This window comes from Acipenser ruthenus, chromosome 1 (assembly GCF_902713425.1).
Source record: "Acipenser ruthenus chromosome 1, fAciRut3.2 maternal haplotype, whole genome shotgun sequence".
Lineage (NCBI taxonomy): Eukaryota > Metazoa > Chordata > Actinopteri > Acipenseriformes > Acipenseridae > Acipenser > Acipenser ruthenus.
This window is the reverse complement of record NC_081189.1, coordinates 88,800,344-88,826,213: the sequence shown is the minus strand read 5'-3', so window position 1 is coordinate 88,826,213 and position 25,870 is coordinate 88,800,344. Positions and strand designations below refer to the sequence as shown.

The window sequence follows — 25,870 nt, the reverse complement described above, 5'->3', positions numbered from 1 at the left end:
AGAGCTTCTGCCAAAAAGCCCTGATTTCGAATCTTGACATCTGTGACATCACTTGGGGAAAACACGAACCATAAACCATAAACATAAATACAGATGTTTATGGCATAAACAAAACGATCATACATACAGGCCTATTTTATGATGGTTAAACAGTGCCAAAAATACATTTCACCTCAGATAGGTGCAAGGGAATGCATTGCATGAAAAAAAAGTACTATATTCACTGAAAGTAAAATCAGCGAGTTCGTCAGCACACAACGCGACGATCACTTCTACAACACGGAACACGGAGACTGAAGCTTTTGTTTGTTGGCTCCTTGCAGGTACAAATTGTATTTTTTCCCTTTTGTAAGACACTGGTACACAAGTTCACAAACACACGCAGACCTTTACAAAGACAGCTGTTCACGAAGACAATCATCAAGTGACCATTGATTCATTTTCCCCTGACAACAGCGGAACCATTTAGAAACCTCAATACTTTTTTTTTTTCTTTACCATCCTTAATTAAACAATTTCATACCCTTTACTGTTATATCAAAAATACATTTTTAAATAGCTGCACCTATAAGACACTTCATACAGATATAAAAATGATTACCATAGATTGTTCTTTCTTACCCTGTGCACTGGTGCTCAATACTACTAGGCTATCCACTGCGCATAATCAGTTATCTGCAAGTGTTACATTTGTTTTTCAGACGTCAGATATTATTATTATTATTATTATTATTATTATTATTATTATTATTATTATTATTATTATACAATATACCGTTATCAAATAAACTCTGTGGCCCAAAACTACCCAAAGAAAATAAACATGAGCAAGGCTTTCATATTGCTGACTTAATAAAAACAATAACATCGAGTACTATAAACCAGTAGTACAAACACATTGCATGCTCAAGATTTCTGATGCAGAAATCAAAAGAATGAATCCACTCATCCAGCTTTTTTAGGTAAGCTTTCGATTTTCAATTTTATCTTTAAGGTAATGTTCATATATGCACATTACTGGGTAAGGGCGTCTGCCAAGAAATAATAATAATTACATGCAGTTCATAAGGAGGTTAGGCCTATTTCATTTCACTAAATCGGGGAAAGCATACCTAAGCATAAGTGTTTTTTTCATGAATGAAGTTCAAGAGCTGTACGTGACCATGCAAGTCATCTCGGCCCTGTAATATAAACAATGCTTTATTTTTTTAAGTGGATGGGAAACGGTAAACACTATTTGCAAGATATTAATGGTAAAACAAACCAAATATAGAAATACACTTTTTTTATTGCCATAAATAAACTGCTAGCCGGGTTTAACTGTATACAATAACAACATTCAGAATTGCCGACCGGCTGCAGACAAGGGGGCGTGTCGCTTGCATTCCCCATGTCAGCGTGGTTATTTTCTCCTGCTGGAGGTTCAAAACAGTTCAGAATCAGGCCTCAAACCACTTATTCTTCCTCCTCACAATTTCTTTCATTACACACCACACTCCCGCTGTCCTAATTGTAATACAGACTACTCAAAAAATCGGAGAAATTCGTAATTATCGCTTTCACAATCTGAAGCCATGTATATATCTCATCTGTTCCTGGTATGTGTTCCCCTAGTGATGTCACGCCAACGTCGTGCATCTCCGGTGCGTTGTCGGTATTTACCGGAATTATTGATAGTTCTACATCTCTCAGTGCTCTAAAATTGATCATGGAGATTTAATTTCTTGCTCATTGTGAAAGTAACCCAAGTACGACCTCAAAGCCAAAAAATGATTTTCTATGTGATATATGGGCTTTAATTCGTTAAGGAAAGCAGCTGTGGATTTTTCGTGGGCGTGCATACATGCAGGAACTCATGACATCTATTGGTCAACCCATTACACTGCAGCCAGGGAACAAGCTCTTATCATTCTCATACTAACATACTGATTCTGCACCACAGTAATCATATCGGTCCGCTTTTAAGAATCAACCGCTTATAAGAATCAAAACACCTGGGACGGATGTGATTCATATAAACTGAGTGCACTGTATATCAATTAACAACAAGTCAGTGTTATTCTCTAAACCGATACGATGTCATAATGCCTAAACTGAGTGGCGTACAATTATTAATATTCATTGAATAGTCTGTCAGGAAAACATAGTGTGTGTGTGTGTGTGTGTGTGTGTGTGTGTGTGTTTTATTATCATATTGATATGACTTTATCATGTTAGTTTCATTTACTTGACAAAATATGATTTTTTTTTTTTAGTTCACTAAACAGTAATTACAAATTACTTTTTTTTTATTTGCTTGACAGTAACAAATCACTAATAGTTACTTGTCTCTCAAAATGATGGCCTCTCAAAAGTTGTGGGTCATTTCATGTTGAACAGATTATGTTAAAAACAGCATTTCATACTGAAATACAAAAACATATATACAGTATAAGAAATTGGACCAGGAAATGAATCACCACGGTACTTCACCTCCTCTGTTATATTTTGCAGGAGCAGTAATCTGTGTATTCTCTGTTACGCTTGTTCAAAATGTATAGTGTGTGCATGACAAATGGTTAAAAAAAAAAATTATGCAAAGAACAGATAAAAATCCCACTAGTCTTCCAGCTGCTACATATACTGTATACAGGGCATATTTTTCTAGGATATTCACAGCAACCCAGAGCAGGCTACAAGGTACTGCAAAACTGTTATGTAAAGTTCCTATGGATGTTCATAAATGTCCTAAGGTTGAACACAAATCCTTAAGTTTATGACCCTCCCAGACTTTCATAAAAGAGTACATACTGATGATTGGGAGAAAAGAGACACGCCACTTGTTAAGAGACTGAAGACTTTTCTAGATAACCCCCATATGTGTCTTCATGTCATTATATTTCTTAGCACTGTGGTAATAAACTAACTTACTTTGATCAGGCATAAACTAAATGGGTCTATGGTACATACATACTTCTGAAATATTAGCTTACAAGAGGCCTGGGAAGCATGAGTTCTGAACTACATTCTCACCCACAGCACAGCACCTTCTCAGTTTTCATCCATAGCACAGCACCTTCTCAATTCTCATCCACAGCACAGCACCTTCTCAATTCTCACCCACAGCACAGCACCTTCTCAATTCTCATCCATAGCACAGCACCTTCTCAGTTCTCATCCACAGCACAGCACCTTCTCAATTCTCATCCACAGCACAGCACCTTCTCAGTTCTCATCCATAGCACAGCACCTTCTCAATTCTCATCCACAGCACAGCACCTTCTCAATTCTCATCCACAGCACAGCACCTTCTCAATTCTCACCCACAGCACAGCACCTTCTCAATTCTCATCCATAGCACAGCACTTTCTCAGTTCTCATCCACAGCACAGCACCTTCTCAATTCTCATCCACAGCACAGCACCTTCTCAGTTCTCATCCACAGCACAGCACCTTCTCAATTCTCATCCACAGCACAGCACCTTCTCAATTCTCACCCACAGCACAGCACCTTCTCAATTCTCATCCACAGCACAGCACCTTCTCAATTCTCATCCACAGCACAGCACCTTCTCAATTCTCATCCACAGCACAGCACCTTCTCAATTCTCATCCACAGCACAGCACCTTCTCAGTTCTCATCCACAGCACAGCACCTTCTCAATTCTCATCCACAGCACAGCACCTTCTCAATTCTCACCCACAGCACAGCACCTTCTCAATTCTCATCCACAGCACAGCACCTTCTCAATTCTCATCCACAGCACAGCACCTTCTCACAGGGCAGAGGGGCAGATAGGGGCAAACCCCCCATCCCACCCCCCCACCCGCATATCACACAGGTTAATATCAATCAATTCAAATTTAAAATTAAACTGATAGAATTTAACTTGTAGTGTAAAAATTGTTTTACTTTCATGCTAATGCTTGCTTCTGCTCCTTTCACGAGTTATTTTAGTGCTGTGTCAGGCAGTGAACACAGCTCTAGCTTTAAATCTGTGTGCTCATGCACAGTGCAGTTGTTGGCTTAATCCTCTGCAGGTGTGGGGGCGCCTTGTATAAAAGAGTGGACTTTGGTACCTAAGAAAACTCATCACTCCTCACTGCCAACTTCAACTAAATGTTTATGAATTCCATTTTTTAGATGATTAGGGCACTGATTGCAAAAGGTTAATATCAGAGCCATTGTGTTATTGGTGAGCTGGTTAGTGTTTTGGTTAGGGTTAGTGTTTTGGTTAGGGTTATTCAGATGAGTTTTTTGGGATACAGTCAGCACTCACATATCCAACCCTATAAAATTTGGACTTTAAAAGCGGTTAAATGCGCGTGACGCATATCTGATTATTTCATTGTGGCCCGTTCCAGCCCTTGTATCTTTTTTGTGTTCCCTGAAAAATATCAAAAATACATATCTGAAAGGATTGTGTTTTAAAGTAAGTAGGCTTCCTTTTAGATGTACTGTATTGGTTTTGTTGGTACAGTACTATATTTTTAACAGAAGCAGTATTTTAATTCAGAACGATATGATCCTGAAAATATCACTTGCCAAAACTAAAGTGACTACACCATAACTGTAATACAGTACATACTTTTAAATCCGGTACGTATTGTAGTGGTATGTAAAATAGCAGCAAAAATAGCAAAATGAAATCTAAATGCACAGAACTGTGTAAAACGTAAAAGGCAATGCAATTTAGCAAAACCAAAAGATCACAAAAAAAAACCCAACAACACAGTTTCCAGAATTAAAACAGTATCCAAAGTCAGTATTCAAAATTGCAGAATATAGTGCTCGATAAGGCCCTAATGTTACAGTTCACTTGCAAATGAATATGACACAATATAAGACACACTGATCTGGCATTAGAGATTTTATTTTATTTTTTTAAAGCAGGCTGTGATGGATATTCAGATAAATTGTATCATTGAAGAAATGGGCTTTGTATCAGAAAGCTGGTGATGGAGTCGGAAATTGTGTGTGACGGGTAAGTGCATTCATTTGTTACATATATATAATGGGCATTTATTTTATTCTTAATAAAAGGGTGGTTAAAACCTGACTGACGTGTATCTGGGTAACGGATACCCGAGTGCTGACTGTAGTACAGCATGCTTTCAGAGGAATTATTTGTTTATTTAGCAGGCGCCTTTATCCAAGGCGACTTACAGAGACTAGGGTGTGTGAACTATGCATCAGCTGCAGAGTCATTTACAACTACGTTTCACCCGATAGATGGAGCACAAGGAGGTTAAGTGACTTGCTCAGGGTCACACAATGAGTCAGTGGCTGAGGTGGGATTTGAACCGGGAACCTCCTGGTTACAAGCCCTTTCCTTTAACCACTGGACCACACAGAATTCCACAATAGGCGTCAAAGGAAGATGTAAGCAGGCCCTGTTCAAAACATCACAGGTCCATGAGAGATTCTCTGTTAATAAATACATGCAAATTAGATGTAAAATGAAGATAAAAATTGCATCTGTACTCGGTGGGATTACTTGAGGCATTACAGCACCAATAAACTTTAATATATGCACAAACATTCACAGTGTGTATTTTTTAAAAGATCAAATTTTTCCAGTGATAAAATGAATATATATATATTAACCTATTAGGTGTGGAGCTAGCCCCCCCTGCATCCTATCATCTTTTTTAATCAATTAAATCTACCTTATTTAGCCATCAGTCACCCCTATCTAGCTGTCTTGTGTTTTTTCGTTTCCTCCTCCTATATCCTCCTCCTCTAGAATCTCAGTTGCCTTCATCGGTCTCCTCTGGGGGTTAGTGATTCCACTTTCTCCAACCCTTTGTTAAGCTTCACTTCATTTACCTCTTACAGGAGGGTTCTCTGCGAGCCAGAGGGGACCCCTCCTTTAGCATGCATGATTCCTAGTCTTCTTCTCTATCAGGTTCTGATGCCTCTATTTATGTGAGGGCCCCCAAGCGGCGGGACCCCTCTTCATTTATCCGGTCTCCTCAGAGACGATGACCCCTCTCCTGTTTGTCGGGTTCTCTCAGCGACAGAACCCCCCTTCTATTATGTTGGGCTTTTGAAGAGACGGAACACCTCGCTCTGTATGTTCTAATGACTAATAACTCCATGTTTTCTTTCTGGTTCGCGAGCCTCTTTGTATGTTGGGTCACCTCAAAGACAGTGGCCCCCCTCCTGTTTGTCGGGTATCCTCAGCGACAGAACCCCCTTGCTATATGTTGGGCCACCTTGAAGAGGCAGAGCCCCTCTCTCTACACGTTTTATGTTACTACCTCTATGTCTTTGAACACTACATCAGGTGGCCTTGCTCCACCCCATGAAATTATATATATATATATATATATATATATATATATATATATATATATATATATATATATATATATATATATTTTGCAGATGAATTACAACTATAACAGGATTAATTCATATGCTGTCTGCAAACTTCTGCAAAGCACTGCAGCTTGCCCATTGTCCTTATAAAAATCTACCTTGGTGACCATGCTCTCCATGCTTTTGCTAAACCATTTACCATAGTCTATAATGGTTTGGATTTGTTTTTACAATGCTTTACCATACCTCTCTGTACTTAATTATGACTATGCTTTGCTACACCATGGTACAGTAAACCTTCATACTTATGTACTTCTGTACCATCATCAACAGTCAACAATTTATTAGCAGTATAGTTCAGTAGTCATGATCACAAAAAATGACAAATGGCTACAAATGAATTACTACAACTTGCTTAATGTATTGTGGCACAAGGCAATATTTATTTTTAATTGCTTTAAAAAGTAATTACCAAATTTCCTTCACTGTTTGTTTGCCAAACAGTTTACAGATGAACATCCTTTTGTATACTATAAGTGCTGTATTTAAACACAGTCTTAACTCTTATCCCATTTAGATACATAAGATAGATCTGTATTAACAGACAAAACTGAAAACCAAATACATTCATATAAAATACAGCACATTTCAACAAGACGGGGCCAAAACAACTGAAAATTGTAACGGATCTTAAAGCAACAGTAGAAGAAAGAAAAGTAAAATCTGTCTATTTCACAGTACTTATAAGAAATAACTGACACTTAAAAAGCATTCAGAGACTTCTAAATTACTAACACTTCCAATTAAATGGATTATCTATTTAAAGAAAAATCAAAATCATAAAGTTCTCAATATACTTTTTGATTTTTACTGTTGTTTTGGCAATGAGTTAGCCCTGCTCTCTTAAAGAAACAAGCCATGACAAAGGAATGAGGGAGTAATAGTGGTAACATACTGTACCATGAGCTGCTTTTGGCCTCCCAGTCAGTGGTGTACAGTTAACAGATCACTCCTGGCCTTCAAGCAGACTGCACAAAAACACAGCTCTGGGGAAATCTGGCAGTTTACACAAGCAGGAGGCAGCTTCAATCCAGCTCTGGCACATTCCTTTTTTGTCCTCTCTCTCCTCTCTCTTTCTACCTCCCAAACCCGTTTTGCGTGTGTCTTGTCATATTTTCTTCAGCTGCTAATTTTCTGGACTATGTGATTTTTTAAACAGCCACAGTTTAGGAAAAGTGGAATCCTTCTAAGTGACTGTCACAGCAGATCAGCTTCAGACCAGTGGAGTTTTTTTTTTCTCTAAGAGAGAGAGTGTTTCTTCTTCTGATGGTTCCTGAGTCTTCTCTCTTCTCCCCCGTTTGCTCTCTCTCTCTCTCTCTCTCTCTCTCTCTCTCTCTCTCTCTCTCCCTCTCTCCCTAACACACACACATACACAAACCAAACAACCCTCCCCACCTCAACTTCTCGACTCCCCTTGAGGACTAAACACACTTGTGGCAATAAAACATTCATGCGACTTGGAATTTGAACACAATGCAATTTCCCTAGTTTAACCTGAAAGGAATGCACTAGTCACAACAGACTACATCATACTGCCATTAAGGCCTGCCAAGGAACTGCTTTCTTGGCTGCGCTTGGCTGCCTCTGACGGGAAAAGTATACAAAGACCCACACACGCAGAAGACTCTGGGGCCACCTCTGCTTCCTCCTCCACCTTCCCCAGTTACACCCAGTGCTTGACAGCCCCGTTGACCCTCTGCCCCAGCAATGTGACAGCCTTGTGATGCATGTGTCACTGCTTCTTATTACTCCAGAGGCACGATCTGCCGAGTCACCCCACTTTATACACACACGCACGCAAGCACACACGCACACACACACACACGCAAGCACGCACGCACACATACGCGCACACACGCACACGCACACACACACACACACACACAAAGACCGGTCAGTGTGTTGGGCTTATCAGTGGTGCTCTCAACATGCTTTCTGGTGATCTGCCAGTTTTCCTTATTAATAGTTTTTATTTATTTATTTATTTATTTATTACAGAAAATGATAGCTAGAGAAAATTATATTTTGTATGAGGAGAGAAGGATTTTTTTATAAAAAAAAAATGTAATTATTTATTTTGTTTACATTATTTTTATGGACTGATTTGTAAAGCACATTTTCATGTTTCTGTGACTTTTTAGCAAGACTTTGTACCTTTTTTTATCCAGTTTGAAAAGTAGCATGATTGATGAAATTAATAACCTTTTTAAAAGTTACTTTGATGTTTAAAATAATAGTGCATCTGTGTGTAGTTTGCTTTTATATGAAATAGCCAGCTTAAAAGCATATTCTGTATATTTTGAATTTATTTGCAAACAATTATATAAAAAAAGAAGTGTTGTGCAACGTACAATGTATTTTAATGTAAAGAAGATTTCACTGGAAGTGTGTTTGTGTTTCATTTCTCCACACACACTAAAGGCAGGAATTGCTTAGGTTCACAGACCAGCCAGTCCACAAAAGTTAGAATCAAGAATTCATTATTTAAATACTGTAGTTCTATGAGTGGTTAAGTAATTATACATTGCATATTTATTGTACATATTTAATGTTTTCCTTTAATTAAACTAATTCCAATAATATACAAAACCCTAGTAATGTGAATCAAGGAAAACAAGTATGCACATTTGCACCTCTTTAGATTTATTTACACATTATTTTGAAATGTTACAAAGAACAGACAGATATACAGAGAATAGATAAAGTAGGTATTTGATGTTTTCTGAACAGTTTTAGTTAAGATTGTTTAATTGCTCAATGAAAAGGTTGCTATATATTAACTAAGCATTAACAAAAAACACGCAACATTTGTTAACATGCTACTAATATAGTTAATAAACAATTTTAAGACTTATTTTTCTGATAGCAGATGAAAATAAGTTGACCTACGTTTCAGCTGATGTCTTCAGGAAAGTCTTGAAGGCAATAGACCAAATCTATTTCAGCTTGACTTTTCTTATAAGTTATACTACAGTCCAAACATTTGTTTATGTATTTTATGGGCTGTACATACAGACATCAACATCTCACTATCAGTGTCCACCTAAATAAGAATAGATTAAAATGCAAACAACCATGAAGGTCTCTTTCGTTTCATATTCAACGCAAACTTGTTTAATATTATAAAAAAGAAAATAAAAACATTATTTTTACTTTATGTAACCCTACATTTGACATTTTTTTTGCCTTAACAAATAAGGGCGTGTTCATTTGGGCTGAAGTGCAAGCCAACAATTCCTTACTGAACACTTTCAGCTGGAACAGACAAAACTTTTACATTCTTTAAGGTCTCAATGCCCTGAATAATTACGGCTCTGTTTAAAAGATGGACCCGCTCCTAAAATAGGGTGTGTGCGCTATGGGTGTGTGTGTCTTGGTTTAGTCTCAAATTAGAGTTGTTTAAGTCTTTTACACGGGGAGACCTAGTGTCCAGTCCGATCTATTGGAGTGCTCTGTTGCCAAGGGTTTTCTTTTTTTCTGGGTGGTACTGTATTATCTGCCCTCTATTAAAGCCTGTCAGATCAGCTCTCTTACCCATTGTGACTGAAACGAACCAGCAACAAGGACACACTGCATACAAAATACATGTCCGGTATTCCATTTGTGTAACAGTCATTTCATGCTGTTGTTTCTAATTTGACATTCTCTGTATGTGGATATCAGTTGTCTAATGTCAGCCCCACTCCTCTTTGTTCATTAAAAGGTGTGTGAGTGAAGATTGTACAGGGGAAGATTAAAGATTTTTGGAGTTGTAGATACCTCCTGAGAAGCACGGATGGTGTACTGAAATCACCTTTGGTGACAGTGGAAATTAATGGCTTTATCACAGTGTTTCACAAGAAGAATTCAGAAAAGGACACTGCTTTATTTCTATAGGGAATCAATTTAAGTTGATGTGAGGTTTGTCAGATATTTTGTATGTTCACATCATATGCTCATGTTAAAACATTTCCAGTGTTCTTACATCAACTCCAATACCCTGTTCCAATTGCAAATAGGGTTCCCTCCCAAAGCAAAGGACATCATAAAACCTTTTAAGCCAAATAAATAGCATTCTGTATGTGTGTGTTGAGGGATAAGAAAACATTTTTTGGCTCATAGGAAGTGGCTTTTCTACACTTATATACACTTTGGCGTATTCCACTCAACCGACGTGGGTCCTACTACACTTAATGTACAGTATAGGGTGTGGGCACTTTAATAGAAATTGGATGTTTATCACCCTTAATAGGTGTTTAAAATCCTTCTTCCATTTTCATTTGTTAAATGACACAGTGACTTTTGATTTGTACAATTATACTGCTTTCATACTCAGATAAATCATCTCCTGTGTGCTACACAGGTGATTAGATGATGTATTACATGGTTTAGCTTCTTTGAATGATACTGCTTCATTACAAGCCAGCTTTTTTTCTTATTAGTTCTTATTAAAGTGCCACATCCTGGACTATTATTATTTGTTTATTTAGCAGACACCTTTATCCAAGGCAACTTACAGAGACTAGGGTGTCTGAACTATGCATCAGCTGCAGAGTCACTTACAACTACGTCTCACCCAAAAGACGGAGCACAAGGCGGTTAAGTGACTTGCTCAGGGTCACACAATGAGTTAGTGGCTGAGGTGGGATTTGAACCGGGGACCTCCTGGTTACAAGCCCTTTTCTTTAACCACTGGACAACACAGTCTCCTGTTTATCCAGAAAGTCACAGCTGAATCAAGTTTACACAGAGACTATTCTTTGATGCATTTTTATAGTTATTGAGGGGTGAAAGTAGGTAAAATCAGTTGTCGACCCCAAAAAATAAGTATCCATTATTGACAGATATAAAGATCAGACATGTCAGCTCTGTATAACTGCTACCAAAGCCATGCTGAACATATCAATTTCCAGTAAAATGTTATTGACAACAGAAAGTGTATTCGGGAAAAAGACAATCCCCTTTTTAATTTGATGTTTCTTCCTGAGCTATACCAGAGCTGGAAGATGTCATTTACAAAAAATAAATAACATGAGCATGTCGACTTGGCTCTCAGACTGACATACTGTACAGTAGTGGCTAGCAGATTTCAAGGGGGATGGTGTCTGTGTTCCTTTGGAATCAAGAGAAAACTACCTTTTGTGAGATATACAGAAACAACCTGGTTTGTCCACTTTACATACTTCTGGTGGGTGCACGGAAAGCTAATGCTATGACAATGAAAAACATTTTGTATGTCGAAACATAAAGTCTACTCGACTAGATTTTCTTACCTTTGTTTAAACGTATTAAACAATCACCATGGGGTTTTATATTAGCTTGTAAATGATAGTGGGATGCTAAAAAAAGCTGACTACCTTTGAGGGAATCACTATGAAATCAATACATAAATAATAATGAGAGGGTGGCTGGGTGGTGGGGGGTCTGGAACATGAAACCTAATGTAATGTTTTTTTGTCAGAACAAAGCAAACTCTTGGATGCAGTGTAACTTTGATTAGCTTAATAGAGCAGGGTGGGAAGGGAATCACAGGGAGGTAAACTGTATCCTTGTGTGTGGGCCAGGCAGCGCTGGACTGAGAAAGAGCGAGAGGAGATGGAGAGAAAACAAGCCCAACAACTCAACAGCAAAGGAGGCAGCTGGCCTGAGCTGCTAATTCAGCTCTTTAACAAATCAATGCCACTTGAAGAGTACAATGCAAGCCCTCGTTGGCTAGACGTCAGGGGACAGAGAAAATGCATTCTCAAGTATTTCACATTAAGAGGGAATAATGTGTTCATTTATAATTCTTCACCCTATACACTCGGATTATCCATCTGTGTCAACCATTTGACTTCTTAAATTTATCAAAAAAAAAAAAAAAAAAAAAGAAGGAACAGCCAAAAGGAAGGCGTTTTTCTGTCTCCAACTAGGGGGTGTATGATACATCTACTTCTACTTCTCCTTCACCCGGCTCTCTTCTGCACTAACTGCTGTCGTCGGTATCCCAAGGGGAAGCATGCTTGGGCTGCGGCTGGTTGCACAAGGTGCCATCAGTCAAACAGTGACATGGCGATGGGAAAAGTACTGGGGATCAACTTCAGCCAAGGCTGCCATCATCACAATTTACTTTAGGAAACTTGGTGAAGTCCGCAGGTTCCACAATGGCAGAAGAAAAGCTGCTGAAATGCTGCTTTCTGAGAGGGGGCCTGCCACATCGTCACACAATCATGTTGTCTCTGTTGCTAAAAGAAACAGGCCTGTTTATTAGGATACAACTGATCTGTTAATCTGAAACTAATGTTAAATAAAGCAATGCAGATGTAGGAGTGCGTATGTTTCTGAAAAACTTTTTTACAATGTTGTGTTATGTAGTGTGTATATTTCAATCTCCCCCAACAACACACTATACATTTTTTCCAGCTGAATCTGTTTTTACATGTATACTTTATGTTTTCACTTTTTGTTAACTGCTGTGCTAATATATAAATAGAAAAAACAAACAAATCTGTTCCTTACTTAAAGGCTAAAGGGCGACACGTTGGAGAAATCCTCACAAACCGCTCTGTAAACTTAACAACGACTATTTGTGGACGCTGCCTTCATATTATTTACAACACTAATCCGCTTAGCTAATAAACATTATGTTTCCCGTCACCGAGCCAAAACATTACTGTAAATGGAAAAAAAGGTTGTTTTTTTTGGGTAGCGAATAAGTAGAAACTTAAATGGGCCAGGTTCACTAAGAATTTACTGGTAACGTTACAGATACCTAATGGATCTAAGCACTTAATTCCAGTATGAGCAAAATAAAAACTGACAATGCTACAGAGAAACAAATAAAGAAGTTAATTTAAATCTTAAGTCTACTTCAGTTGTGATACTAGTTTTGTAATATTACTGATGTGCTTGGTTTCACAAAAAGTATTCAAATTGGTGGCTCAAAAACATTTGCTTAAGTAGCAGAAATATTTCTTTTTTTGGTTTGTTCTACATTGGAACACAAATAATGTCCAATATGTTTTTATTTTACAGGTTTACAGGCATTGTCCAAAGCAGTCACCCTGGCACTCTGCTCACTGGTGGTGGACTCCTTCAAGCTGTAGTAAATAACGTTGACCAAAGCAAACCCCTGGTCATTTCTCAGCATGTCCACATTTGTTTTGCTTAGGCTCCTTCACAAATCCAAATTCAGGTAGCCAATGTCGGGTCTTCACCCGAACAGATAGAGACAAAAGCCATGGCCTGCAGTCACTCTTCAACTGAGGTTTCTGAGCAGGGCAGCCCAGTGTATTAAAAACAGCGCCCTGCTTGACTGAGTCATTTTCCAGTCCTGTGCCCAAAGAGAACACTTCCCAAAAGAAAAAGTGACACCCGCACAGTGAAACGGTGTCTGCCGTGTCATGGGCCATTGTTCCATTGTTTAAAAGTTGGTGTGAAGTGTTTTTGTATCCCCCTTTCTTCTCTTTCATGCTATTATAACAAATCAGGAAAAATAACCCAGTCTTTCAGAAATGAATTGAAGAAATGCATTGCAAAATAAATTAGATGAACCCTTGTCTTTTTTGTATTTGTTCTAAGCACCAGCCTCCCCTTCCCTAATCATGAGGCTTTCACCTAGTCTATCTCAGTTCAAAAGGTCTTGACAAATCCAATGCCCGCCTGAGTGTAGGCTGTGTGTGTGTAGCTGAACACTCAATACTCACAAATACTCAACTGTTTAATATGAAGCTGTTATAATCACCAAGGAACCTAGTTTTCCGCAATAAAAAAAAAAAAACCTGATAAAAAAAAGAAAATCAACATTATTCCGCAATTAAAATAAAATAAAAGGTGTAATTTTTGGCATCTTTAAACAGGTTGTTGAGTAGTAACAACACACTGGATACTGAAGTAAACTGCAGCTACGTTTCAGCATGAATGTGACAGAGCGCTTTGTTCAACCTTGACCTCTGCACACCAGAAGCAGTTTTATTGAACAGGTATGTTTTTTAAAATTAAAACTTAAATTGTCTGTGCTAATGATTATATATAAGTTGATTTGGTTATCAAACAACCAAAAAAAGCCTTGCATGTTTTTGCCCCGAACCAAGTGTAACACAAAAAATTCTCAGACAGCATAGAAAATCTGTATCGGATTCCTCGGATCCCTGACAATCCCCAAAGAAGTTGGATAAGATAATCACCAGGAGTAAAAAGAAACAATATAAAACCAGACAAACGCTTTAATGAGAAGGGTTTTAAGTCAATTTCTACTACTGAATAACTGTCTGTCAGTGTGTATAATTCAATATAAGTATCTGTTACTGACATTTAAGTAATCTCTTACTTTAATATATATACATATATATTTTTTTTTAGCGCTGGGACGAACACAGGATTTTCGTGTTCGGATATTAGCTCATAATTTAAATATTCGTTCAGATATTCGTTCAAAATTTTTTTCAAAAAGTAATAAAAGCCATTATATTGCTCTGAACGCAGACAAAGTCCGCATAGCAGCAGGGGCAGGGGGCGTGGCCGTGGCCCCTGTGTGTGTGCCTTTATTTTACAGCAAGACATTACAATATGTAACACATTAAAATAGAAACATATTCCAGGAGTAAAGAATAAGTTGTGTAGGACTTACTTTACCCCAATGAATTAACTACAAAACAAACGATGCCAAATAGCAGTTAAAGTTAAACATTGTTTTGTTTATTCCCAAAATAAATAGTACATAAAGTTGACACCGCATTTTATTTTTTGCCATTGCTGTTTCTTCACAGTAAACAGTGGCCATCGACACGTTTTCATAAAGTAATACCATGAGGTTTACTTGTGCCTTTTTGAAGCTGAACAAGCAAACGAAAACTGAAAAGTAACTTTAAATACTTCAAATAAAACAAATGTGGAAATGCCGTTGTAGGGGAAAAAACTCGCCATTTTGGTTCTCGTTTATTACATTCCACATAACAGAAATTCACAACTATATATATATATATATATATATATATATATATATATATAATGCGGTGTCAAAAATTCCAGCCAAATATTTGACTATATTGCCTTCATTTTAGAGGAATCTGAAATGTATCATTATTATTATTATTATTATTATTATGGCAATTTATTTCCATGTAAAGTTAACAGCATACATAGCATCTGCTGTCCAATACCACTACAAAACCACACTGGGCAGACAGAGGGATTTCTATCCCAATCTGTCCTAGCTTCAGCTGTGATTATGCCACACTTTTCCCTTATGTAAACGAGCTATTCTTATCATTCCAGTACAGTTAATCCTTATCCCACCCACCACCCTCCCACTTTCACCTAAGGGGTTAAAGGACTGGAGCACATTTGTGACTTGTCAGTGACATACAATACCAGGGGTCCTTCATGCAATCAACTTTAACTTGACATGTATTTGCTCATCACAGGACCTGCATTACTACTGGGAAAATGAAGAAAACCCTAAATTAACACTTGACATTCAATATGGTCAAGCCCTTAATTGGCTGGGCTTCCTGAGAAAGCAATTTTCTATTCCCCAGACTCTTCATGTGTCATGTGTGGAGTAAAGCACCTTGCCATCACGGCTGTCCCTCGCTCACTCTAATGAGAGCAGATGAATTAGTGCTACGTGACACGATTTTAGCAGGGCTCCCTCCTTCCTTTAACTCCCTCCTCCTACTCCCCTTCCCCCCAACCCTTTCCTCCTGTAGTGACAGCAGTCTGGCAGGAAAAAGCCAAAGCAAACCAGACAGATCTTATGAGAATGTTACCCCCCCCCCCCCCCAACTGATGCTGAAGGATTTTGCTATTTGCTACCTCTATCCCAAAAGAGAAGTTGGACAAAAAAATGTGAACATTTCTTTTGTAAATGGACTATCCCTCAAATGGTCACTGTGTTATGCAAATTCATTTACTGACTTTTAATATTTTGTAGCTAAATCTTGCAAGACAGCAGATCAGATGATGTTTGGCTTAGGGCTGATAGCGGGCTTTTGGTTGGCGGGTGCTTCAACAGACAAGTATGCACCAATTTATGATATTTTCCAAAGTGATGACTTTTTTTTCCCAGAAGGCATCTGAGCCAGTAATCTTTAAGGAAGGGTTACCCATCTCTCCTGAACAATTTCAACACGTTGCAGAATTGTCATGTTAAATCAGTGCCGTCCTGGCAGCCTATGGTGGCCCTACACTCGACTGACAGTGTTATGGCAGGTTTCTGGTTTGTTCCAACCCAAGTATGGTTATATGTATATTACATTACATTATAGTGTGTGTTACTGGCTAAATCAATAAATATATGAAATCCTATTACAGACATTGACATCATTGCCTAGAATGTGTTTATTGCCCCTAACATACATACTTTATAGTACATTAGGGATGTGTAAAAAACGGTATATTGTGGCAAAAATCACACCACTTTAAGGTTCTCAATTTCTTTATTTGTGAAGAGTCTGTCTTGTAGAGATACAGTTACTAACAGATACCAATAGATTCAGAAATATCTAAAATACAACATTTCTATGTAGCATCCTATATAATTACCAAATCCTTATTTATAATAATCTATGTCCTTTGGCTAAGATTGAAGAGAGAATTTTATATTATTTATGAGACGTGGGGCTAGGATGGTGAGTTTATGTGTGGAGAGTGTTGGCAAACAAACATTTAGTTTTTGTGTGATAACTCAGATACAGTAATCGACAAGGTGTATAATCATCTCTGGCAATTTCAAACATCTTTTGCAGCAATACCTAATGGATGAAACATCTCTTAAGTGTTACTTCAGTTATTGTTATGCTCTGGTTAAGATCACTCACTTGTATTGATTTCCACACCACCTAATATCACTTTGGGAAATAATAGAAAAATAAGTTTGACACATGGGTAAGTTGCTGTAAAATATTAAATATTCAGATATATAAAGTACAGTAGGACAATATAATATACAGAACACTGCAATTTATTATTATTATTATTATTATTATTATTATTATTATTATTATTATTATTATTATTATTATTATTGCAAGCACAGCAATACCTAGTACTTTCACAGCAAAACAAGCAGATTTGTTGTATCAACGCCATTTTAATACTTTGCTTAACTCTGCTTATTATGGCGTTTTTTGCTCAGTCCGTTTGAAGTGATATCAAAAGGGTTTGACTGTATATGGTATCAATAACTTTGATTCCCCTGGTGGCAGGGGGGACAGCAAATAACTTTATAACTGACCTACTGGCCCTCTTAATTATATCTGACAGTTCATTTTAAGTCCTTTAGATTGGCAAATGAGGTCATTTGTGACCAAATGGGTACTGTGGATTCCCAGGGTAACAATGTGTTATGTTATTCAATGATTTACATCAAATTGCTCTTTTAACATTATCACTTTCCTTCATTTTTTCTAGCTTGTGAACATTTATCAGTTTGCACGGTTCTTCCCTTTTTGATAAAAGACAAAACGTGTCAAGTAATTTGGGTATTTAATCTTTTAAAATTACAGAGAAAAATAGTTCTGAATGTAGTTATTAATATTAATATATCAAAAATGCTTTTATTTTATTTTAGTCAAAACCTGTTTGCCAAGCACAACCTATTCTTATTATTAAGCCCTTTGTCCCCAAACGGTATCTGTAATTGTACCATTTTAATAAATGTATAAACATTCAGATCTTTTTTAATGCATGCTCCTTTACGACATGTTCAGTATAATTGGCTCCCTGCACAGTGTTCTTAATGAAGAGCCAAAGAAGCTTGTCTGCAAGTTGCACCTTTGTTAAAGAGTGTGATATAGAGGGTATTCTTTACAAAATTAAACTTCAAACTACATTTTATTCTCAATGTTGCCTCAATCTAAAATAAAATACTTCTACTAATGTTCTACCAATGAAAGGGCTCAAGAGTTTTTAGCTTGGTCGCATTCCAGGCCAAATGATTTCTCCCTCCTATTAGATAATGTGTGGTGCCCACCCATAATCCAGTCCATATTAGCTTTCAATTCATTGTTTTCACAGCATACCAGTTACCAGTTAGGAAATTAAATATAGAAGGGGGTGGGGGTGGGGGAGCAGGGATCATATGATGACAGGGTGACATTTTTTGGGGGGTGAACCTGCTGGCTAGACTAAAACCGCAAAAAAACATGGTTTGATGGAACTGAATGCAGCATCTTAAAAAATGGCATTCCCTGTTATCAGGAGACATAGTTAATCTAATTCCCAGTTGAAAGGTTGCTAAAAGCAGCACGTTGCAGCTGTGTTGACACTGAACCTCTTGAACGTGGCTTGCCAGCGTCGCTCTGGCACACTTAAAGATGCTTTGTTACTGCCGGCAGCAGCAGCAGCAATACCTGATTTAGCTGCGAAGCAAAATGCTAATCTCTTACTTTTCCTTTTTTTAAATTATTTTCTTTTCTTCAGCTCGTTAAAACTTGGAAAACAAAGACGTGGCTTCGTTTGGCACAGAGGTAGTCAAGCTCAGTTACTCCAGCACCTTCACCTTGACTTAATGTGCACGTCTACAGCAGGGAACTAATCTCCCTAATCTCTTAACTGCTTGCATTTTTTGTGTATGATGAGGGATTCTCTCCTGTATTCCTCTTTTACAGGAGGGCTTTCGCAGCACTTGATAGCTTTTACATTGATACATACCCCACCCGAGTTAATATAGTTTGGACCACGGTTGCCAAGAATAATTAATGCATAGGTGTGTATTTATGCATCATATTTTAGCACTTCTACAGTTTTACTAAGAAATGCCCCCACATTTTTTTCTTGGTATTAACCGGTAATGTTTTTTTTTTTAACAAGAAAGCACAAATATTGTAGCATAAATACAGGAAATGGTTGGGGTGAGGGCATAAATTTAAATTTCGCACGTAAAGGGGGGAAATCAGGGAACACATCTGTAAAAGTTAGTCTAAATGAGACTCCAGGAGCTAACCTCTTTATTACACAAACAATGGTTTCAAACTGACCGGCTTCCTAGAGAAGGGAAAAAAAGCTCTGTGCTAATATGGTGTGCACTGGCATTCAATGAGTATTGCTACTGAAGATTAGACTTTTGAGACTTCAAAATGGTGGCATTCCTGATGGGTCTCCAAGGCGGTTTTACCAAGTTTCCCTGCTATCTTTGCCTTTGGGACAGCAGGGACACCAAGGCGCACTACCACAGGCGGGACTGGCCACAGCGGACTGAGTTCTCTGTGGGGAGGAACAACGTCAAGTGGGAGCCACTGGTGGACCCCCGGAAGGTGCTGATGCCACCACTGCACATCAAATTGGGCCTTATGAAAGAATTTGTCAGAGCTCTAGATAAGGAGTCGGCAGCCTTCAAGTACCTTCGAGACTTCTTCCCTAAGCTGTCTGAGGCAAAGGTCAAAGCCGGTGTCTTCGTCGGACCACAGATAAAGAAGATCCTGGAGTGCAATGAATTCCCCAAGAGCTCACTAGTAAGGAGAAAGCGGCTTGGAACAGCTTTGTCGCAGTGGTTCGGGGCTTCCTGGGCAATCACAAGGCCGAAAACTATGTGGAGCTGGTTGAGACTCTGGTGAAGAACTACGGCACAATGGGCTGTAGGATGTCCCTCAAAGTCCAAATCCTTGATGCTCATCTTGATAAATTCAAGGAGAACATGGGAGCGTACTCGGAGGAGCAAGGCGAGCGCTTCCACCAGGATATACTGGACTTTGAACGCCGCTACCAAGGACAGTATAACGAGAACATGATGGGAGACTACATTTGGGGGCTGATTCGTGAAAGTGATTTACAGTATAATCGTAAATCTCGAAAAACTACTCACTTCTAAATCTTTTGTAGTCATTTTTGTATTACTTTAGTATAAATACATGTTAATTTGGATTAATATGTTGTTTTTTTCTGACTTTATGTGAACGAAAAGACACAAATTCGCCCGTTTTCTCATTGGAAATAGGTAAATTTCAAAATATCACTGTCCTGGTCACAAAAGCAAAGTTTGTGGGGAATAATAGCCGTTTTCTATACTTTTGAGGCATAAGCAATTAGGAAATAACACTTACTACCCAGGAACAAAAATTGTGTTACATAGTGTAATAATAATAATAATAAACTCCATATGTTAAACTGTTTTTATAAAAAACAAAAAAAATGTTTTAAAAGTTTTGTTGTCTGCAAATGACTGTCATAAGCCACCAGCAGCAGCTGCAGGAAGCATTCTAGCAATGTCAAACGTTCAGGGCACTAACAAGGGGAGGAATGGTGGTAATGTCCCCTCGTTACCGCCTGACAAGGGGTGGTTACATCCTGATTCACAGATTATTGAAACAGCAGTTTCCCTTTTTTTTGTAGACTTCCCTTCGGTTCAAGAAAAAAAAAGAAAATAAAAGAAAAACATTGAAGGAAATTATTATGGTAAACCAATACATTATTAGAGAAAGAGTTAGTCCACTGCAGGGTTACGACATGCTCAACACATTTATAAATTAATTCACTGACAAGATACACATGTTTAACTGCAGTATATTCTGTATATTGTTTTTCATTACACAGTACAAAGTGGTTTCCTGCATTTTTTTTTTTTTGTAATTGTATAAAACTGGTCACAGTTTCAGAAAATGTAGCATGTGTTAACATATTTTTTTTTTTAGCTTGCTAAACTTATATACAAACTGAATTAGTAGAATTAGCAATATAAATGAAAACATGACTTTGTATATCATGATATGTGTGAAAACAATTTGCAAAGGATAAAATTACCTGTCTTAAAGAAAGCACGTTACCCATGTCAGTCTTCTTGAACAGTAATTTCTTAGCTTTCCGTCTACCAGCTACACAGACAGCAAGATAGCACAAAATTACACACATCTTACCATTTCTTTTCTTTTTTTTTTTTTACTTTAAAACCAGATTTTTCTAAATTCATCTTCTCTTCAAATTACTGAAACAAATGGCACAACCTCTCTTTAAAAAGCTATTAAATTCCGAATAAGTAGGAGTCCGGCTTATTTTAAAGGTAAAGAAATCTAGATGTTTGCCACTGAGCTAATATATTATTATTATTTGTTTATTTAGCAGACGCCTTTATCCAAGGTGACTTACAGAGACTAGGGTGTGTGAACTATGCATCAGCTGCAGAGTCACTTTCAACTACGTCTCACCCGAAAGACGGAGCACAAGGAGGTTAAGTGACTTGCTCAGGGTCACACAATGAGTCAGTGGCTGAGGTGGGATTTGAACCAGAGACCTGGTTACAAGCCCTTTTCTTTAACCACTGGACCACACAGCCTCCTATCTTGGCCCACAACCTCAGAATAAACCCTAAACTTTACTTCTTACAAAAAGGAGCACTGTCAATTTTATAAAAAAAGAACCTTAAATCAGAAGGCAAACAAGGCTCAGTTTTCGCCGATGAGCTAGATTTATTTTTTTCTTTGAGCTACTGGTATAGTGCATTGTTTCTACAAAAAGGATAAAAGAAAAAAAAGCAACTACTTGTGACTGATTCTAATACTATCGGCTATCGTATATCCCCAAGCTGTATTTATACTGTGGCACTGCATAGCAACGAAGCTAAAAAGTTCTTGTTTGATCATCTGAACTTAAAATTCTGGAGCTAGCAAGAATGTAAATTAGCCAGTAATGGTTTTATCCACCACCAAAACGTTACTAAGTCTTAGGCCCGCTGTTTGTGCTGTTAGCCCTATGTAGGAATTTCAAGGGATATTTCTGAGAAATCGCAGCTACCTTTCAGCACTCAGGGATGATAAGCCAGGGCATATGGACACACATTTTTATCATGCCTAAACTTACAGGCACACTTACATAGCAAAACAGTGGGCTGACTTCATGCCAACAACTAAATCTTGCCATCACACCACTGATCAGTTACTTCTTGCCAATTTATATGGCAAATGTATTATGGTTTTAAGGTGTTTTAATTTAAAATGGTGGTGACTGTAATATTGTAGTTTCTCCATTGTTGAATGGAGCAAAGACATTTTAAAATAAAAGAAATAGCCTGTATTTATGCACTCATACAGCAAACATTGCCTTCTGTGTCGATTGCACATACTGTTTGTGTAAAAATATTATTTTCAGTTCGAGCAAGACATGCTAAACACAGTAGACCAATGTTCAGAATATACCTATTAAGCTTCTGAATAAATTGCAGCTGACAATATCTATCTATTAATCTATCTATCTCTATGTATAAAATATGTATTCATGTTATAGTAAACGATGGACAGTACATTACACACGGTGCAAACTGCAAGGTATTCTTTTGCAAATGAGATACAGCACTGGGTAGTCTACGAATGAGCTCTCCAGTGCCAGAGCTTTGCTGGTATCAATGCTGGCGCTAGGCATAAGCAGACTAAGCAATTGTTTAGGGCCCCAAGCAGTTCAAGGGGGCCCCGATTCAGGGGGATTTATTTTTTAACTAGAACTTTGATTTTTTTTAGTATTGTACTATAGGCTACAGTATGTATTTATTTTTTATGAACGCGATCCTGAAACACAAACTTAGTAACAGAATGAGACAGGTTTCTCTGGCAGTGCGCATAAACCTCATTTTTAGCACTCGTTAAGGACAAGATTATTTATGTAAAAGGGGGTGTTTATGAGTGACAAGTTTATTTATTATTTGTTTATTTAGCAGACGTCTTTATCCAAGACGACTTACAGACTAGGGTGTGTGAACTATGCATCAGCTGCAGAGTCACTTACAATTACATCTCACCCGAAAGACGGAGCACAAGGAGGTTAAGTGACTTGCTCAGGGTCACACAATGAGTCAGTGGCTGAGGTGGGATTTGAACCGGGGATCTTCTGGTTACAAGCCCTTTTTCTTTAACCACTGGACCACACAGCCTCCTATTTATGAAAAAAGGGGGGTTATGAGTTCACAAGAGGACATAAGGTTGACTGGTACACAACCTTATTTTTTTTTTACAAGTATTTACAATCAAATATAATGTCATCATAAAACTATTAGTGATTCGATTTATAAACAGCACTGTTTGCTGTGACAGCAGGGTCTTCACAAGGTGGTACTGTACATGCACAGTGTGCAGGATTTCTATAGCGGCGCTGTGACGCCAAGGCAATGGCATTGAACATTTGTACTGATGAGATCAGAACGTAGTTATTAATCAGAGTAGATAGCATTGGTACATTGAGAACATAATTTCTGTCAATTTCCTACCAAAATCAACACCGGATTTTAAACCTTAAAAAAAAACAATGGTACTTTGTACATCAGAGGTTCTCAGCTTGAGGCGTCAGACTTTCTAGGGAGGCACAGCGAGCATTCTAATAATACAGTAATTATTGCAATTAAGTTTTAAAAGTTTTACGCATCAGTCTTAATGTGAATCTTACTATTGGGTTCTTTCTTGCTTTTTTCTGTTGAAACGGGATTGACTGCATGTGATAATATTAACTCTGCAGATGTTTGACTAGTAATAAATTAAAATCATAACAATTATCTTTCATTGCATTGATATGGAAAAACTGATATATCTGTGTAACTGGTGGGACTATAGATAACAACTGAACTCTGTGTATTCAACCCATTTGATAGCCTATCCGTTCATGTTGCAAATGTAAGCAAGCCGAATACAGAAAGCAAGTTAGAATTGACTTTAAATAGAAATGCTCTGCTGTTGAAAGCAAGTACAGTAATCTGTTGCATATCCAACTGCAGTGGGACCAGAGTAAGGGTGGATGCATGAATCCTGTTTTAAATACCATTATACTCAGCTGTAACAATTACTATATTCACACAATTATTGTTTTGAGATTCAGCTTTCATTAGGGAGCTGTCCTAAATCCCTTGTTTAGAAAGATACAGGGTATTAATGCTTGTGACAGAGTGGCCGTCTGCTGTGTGGGTGTGTGCATTCACTGCTGAGTGACAGGCAGGAGATCGAGACGGAGGTTGAAGCTGATACGCCCGCAGGCGAACAGGATTTATTTACATATCAACACACTGAACAACTCACGTGACACTACCAGCAAAGGCAGCGCACAGGGCACATACAACACAGTGTACGAAAACTTTGGTAGGATCTTCAATATCTGAACTAATCTTCTCTGTTCAATAAGAAGCTGATGTTGCTGAAGAGATTGATTATGGCAGATAAACAGCTAGGGCTGATATGTGACGGGCGGATACACAACGGATTACAGTATTCAGTCGAGTTTCCATATGTCTGATTAGTAGTATAGCACAACAAGGTGTTGCTGCTGTTCTGCTCTGTATACAAGAACATAGCTAGAATAATGCTATTAAGTAGAGAAAGATTTACAGGACAACTTTCAAACCTTTTTAATCTAGTGTAAAATGTGCTCCACTTTTTCTAACTGCAAATAAACTCCAGCTCATTTTTCAAAACTGTTTTGCTGAAAAAAAATATGAATTTCATTTATCTTTTCCATACCTACATTGCCTCTTGCTAGATTTGCACCTCTAAAGTTTTACAATTACTTTCAGAAAATCAGGAGGAGGTTTATTTATTTATTTATTTATTTATTTTAAATTTAGAGCGACCAATTATTATTTTTTATTTATTTTTCCCCCAATTTAGAATGTCCAATTCTGTTTTTTCTCCTCGCCGCAGCGAGTCCCCACACAGAACAGACGTTCTGAGGGCATATGAGCATCCTCCGATCTCACAAGCCTAAAGCCAGAATCACTTTTACGTTGAGCAGTCCAGAGCAGAGGTGGGCGGGCTACCGATCGCGGAGAACAGAGATCAATCAGTCCTGCTTTTTATCCACTCTGAATGTGCTTGGTGTCTGGCCAGTAGGGTTCGCTGTTGCGCGATGAGGAGAAGGAATCCCTGCTGGTTTCCCATCCCCCACCCCAGGAGCGTCAGAGCCAATGTGACGGCCCTTTCGGAGTCCCCAGCTAAGTTAGGCCTCTTTGCACAGCCTGGACGTGAACTGGTGCTGTCCAAGCTGTGTGACTCATCCTGCACTCCCAGCGGCAGCGCTTCAACTGGATGAGACACTCTGGGACTGCTAACATTTTAATTAAGAATCGGAGTCGGAATAATAGCAATCAATTACAACATGGGTAATAAACCAAATAGAACCCAAAAAAGTGAGGGGGGGCCAAAAAATATTGCTGCTTAGGGCCCCCAATCAGCTAGCACCACCACTGGCTGGTAGGATGGCTAACAACCCTTTTGCTATGCAATACCTGCAGACGAAACTGAAGAGAAGATTCCAAAGGCTCAAATACCTGAACTGAAACAGAAAGGGAAGGGATAAACTCACCACTTCCAAAATTTAAATTATGAAAGGTATCCGTGGCTTACCGGTAGCTGTCAATTAAAAAAACAATACTGCTGGAACGGTCTCTTGTTAATTACAGAAAAGGTGATATGGAACAGCACTGGCTACAGCAATCTATGATATCTAATAGTCAACACAAAAACATGAGCATTCCCAAAGTCACCTGTGAGCCACTGTTGCACTCAAAATGTTTTGGACAAACCCAGATTGATGTTCAACTGGATGAGCAGAAGTGTAGGGATATAATACATCACAATGAGCAAG

At 38.1% G+C, this 25,870-nt stretch overlaps 1 protein-coding gene across 3 annotated transcripts in view; it reads right to left on the bottom strand.

Annotated features, from left to right (window-relative positions):
• The window catches only part of LOC117420412 (basonuclin zinc finger protein 2), a 289,953-nt gene that overhangs the window by 133,153 nt on the left and 130,930 nt on the right, over window positions 1-25,870 (bottom strand). Inside the window, exon 1 of one of the 3 annotated variants that reach the window (XM_034033863.3) lies at window positions 7,265-8,187. The exons of the other annotated variants lie outside the window; for them this stretch is intronic. Within the exon in view, the coding sequence (XP_033889754.2) occupies window positions 7,265-7,267 (3 nt within the window). The 5' untranslated portion in view covers window positions 7,268-8,187. Of the gene's footprint in view, window positions 1-7,264; window positions 8,188-25,870 lie in introns of those variants that run through there. 3 annotated transcript variants of the gene reach the window in all.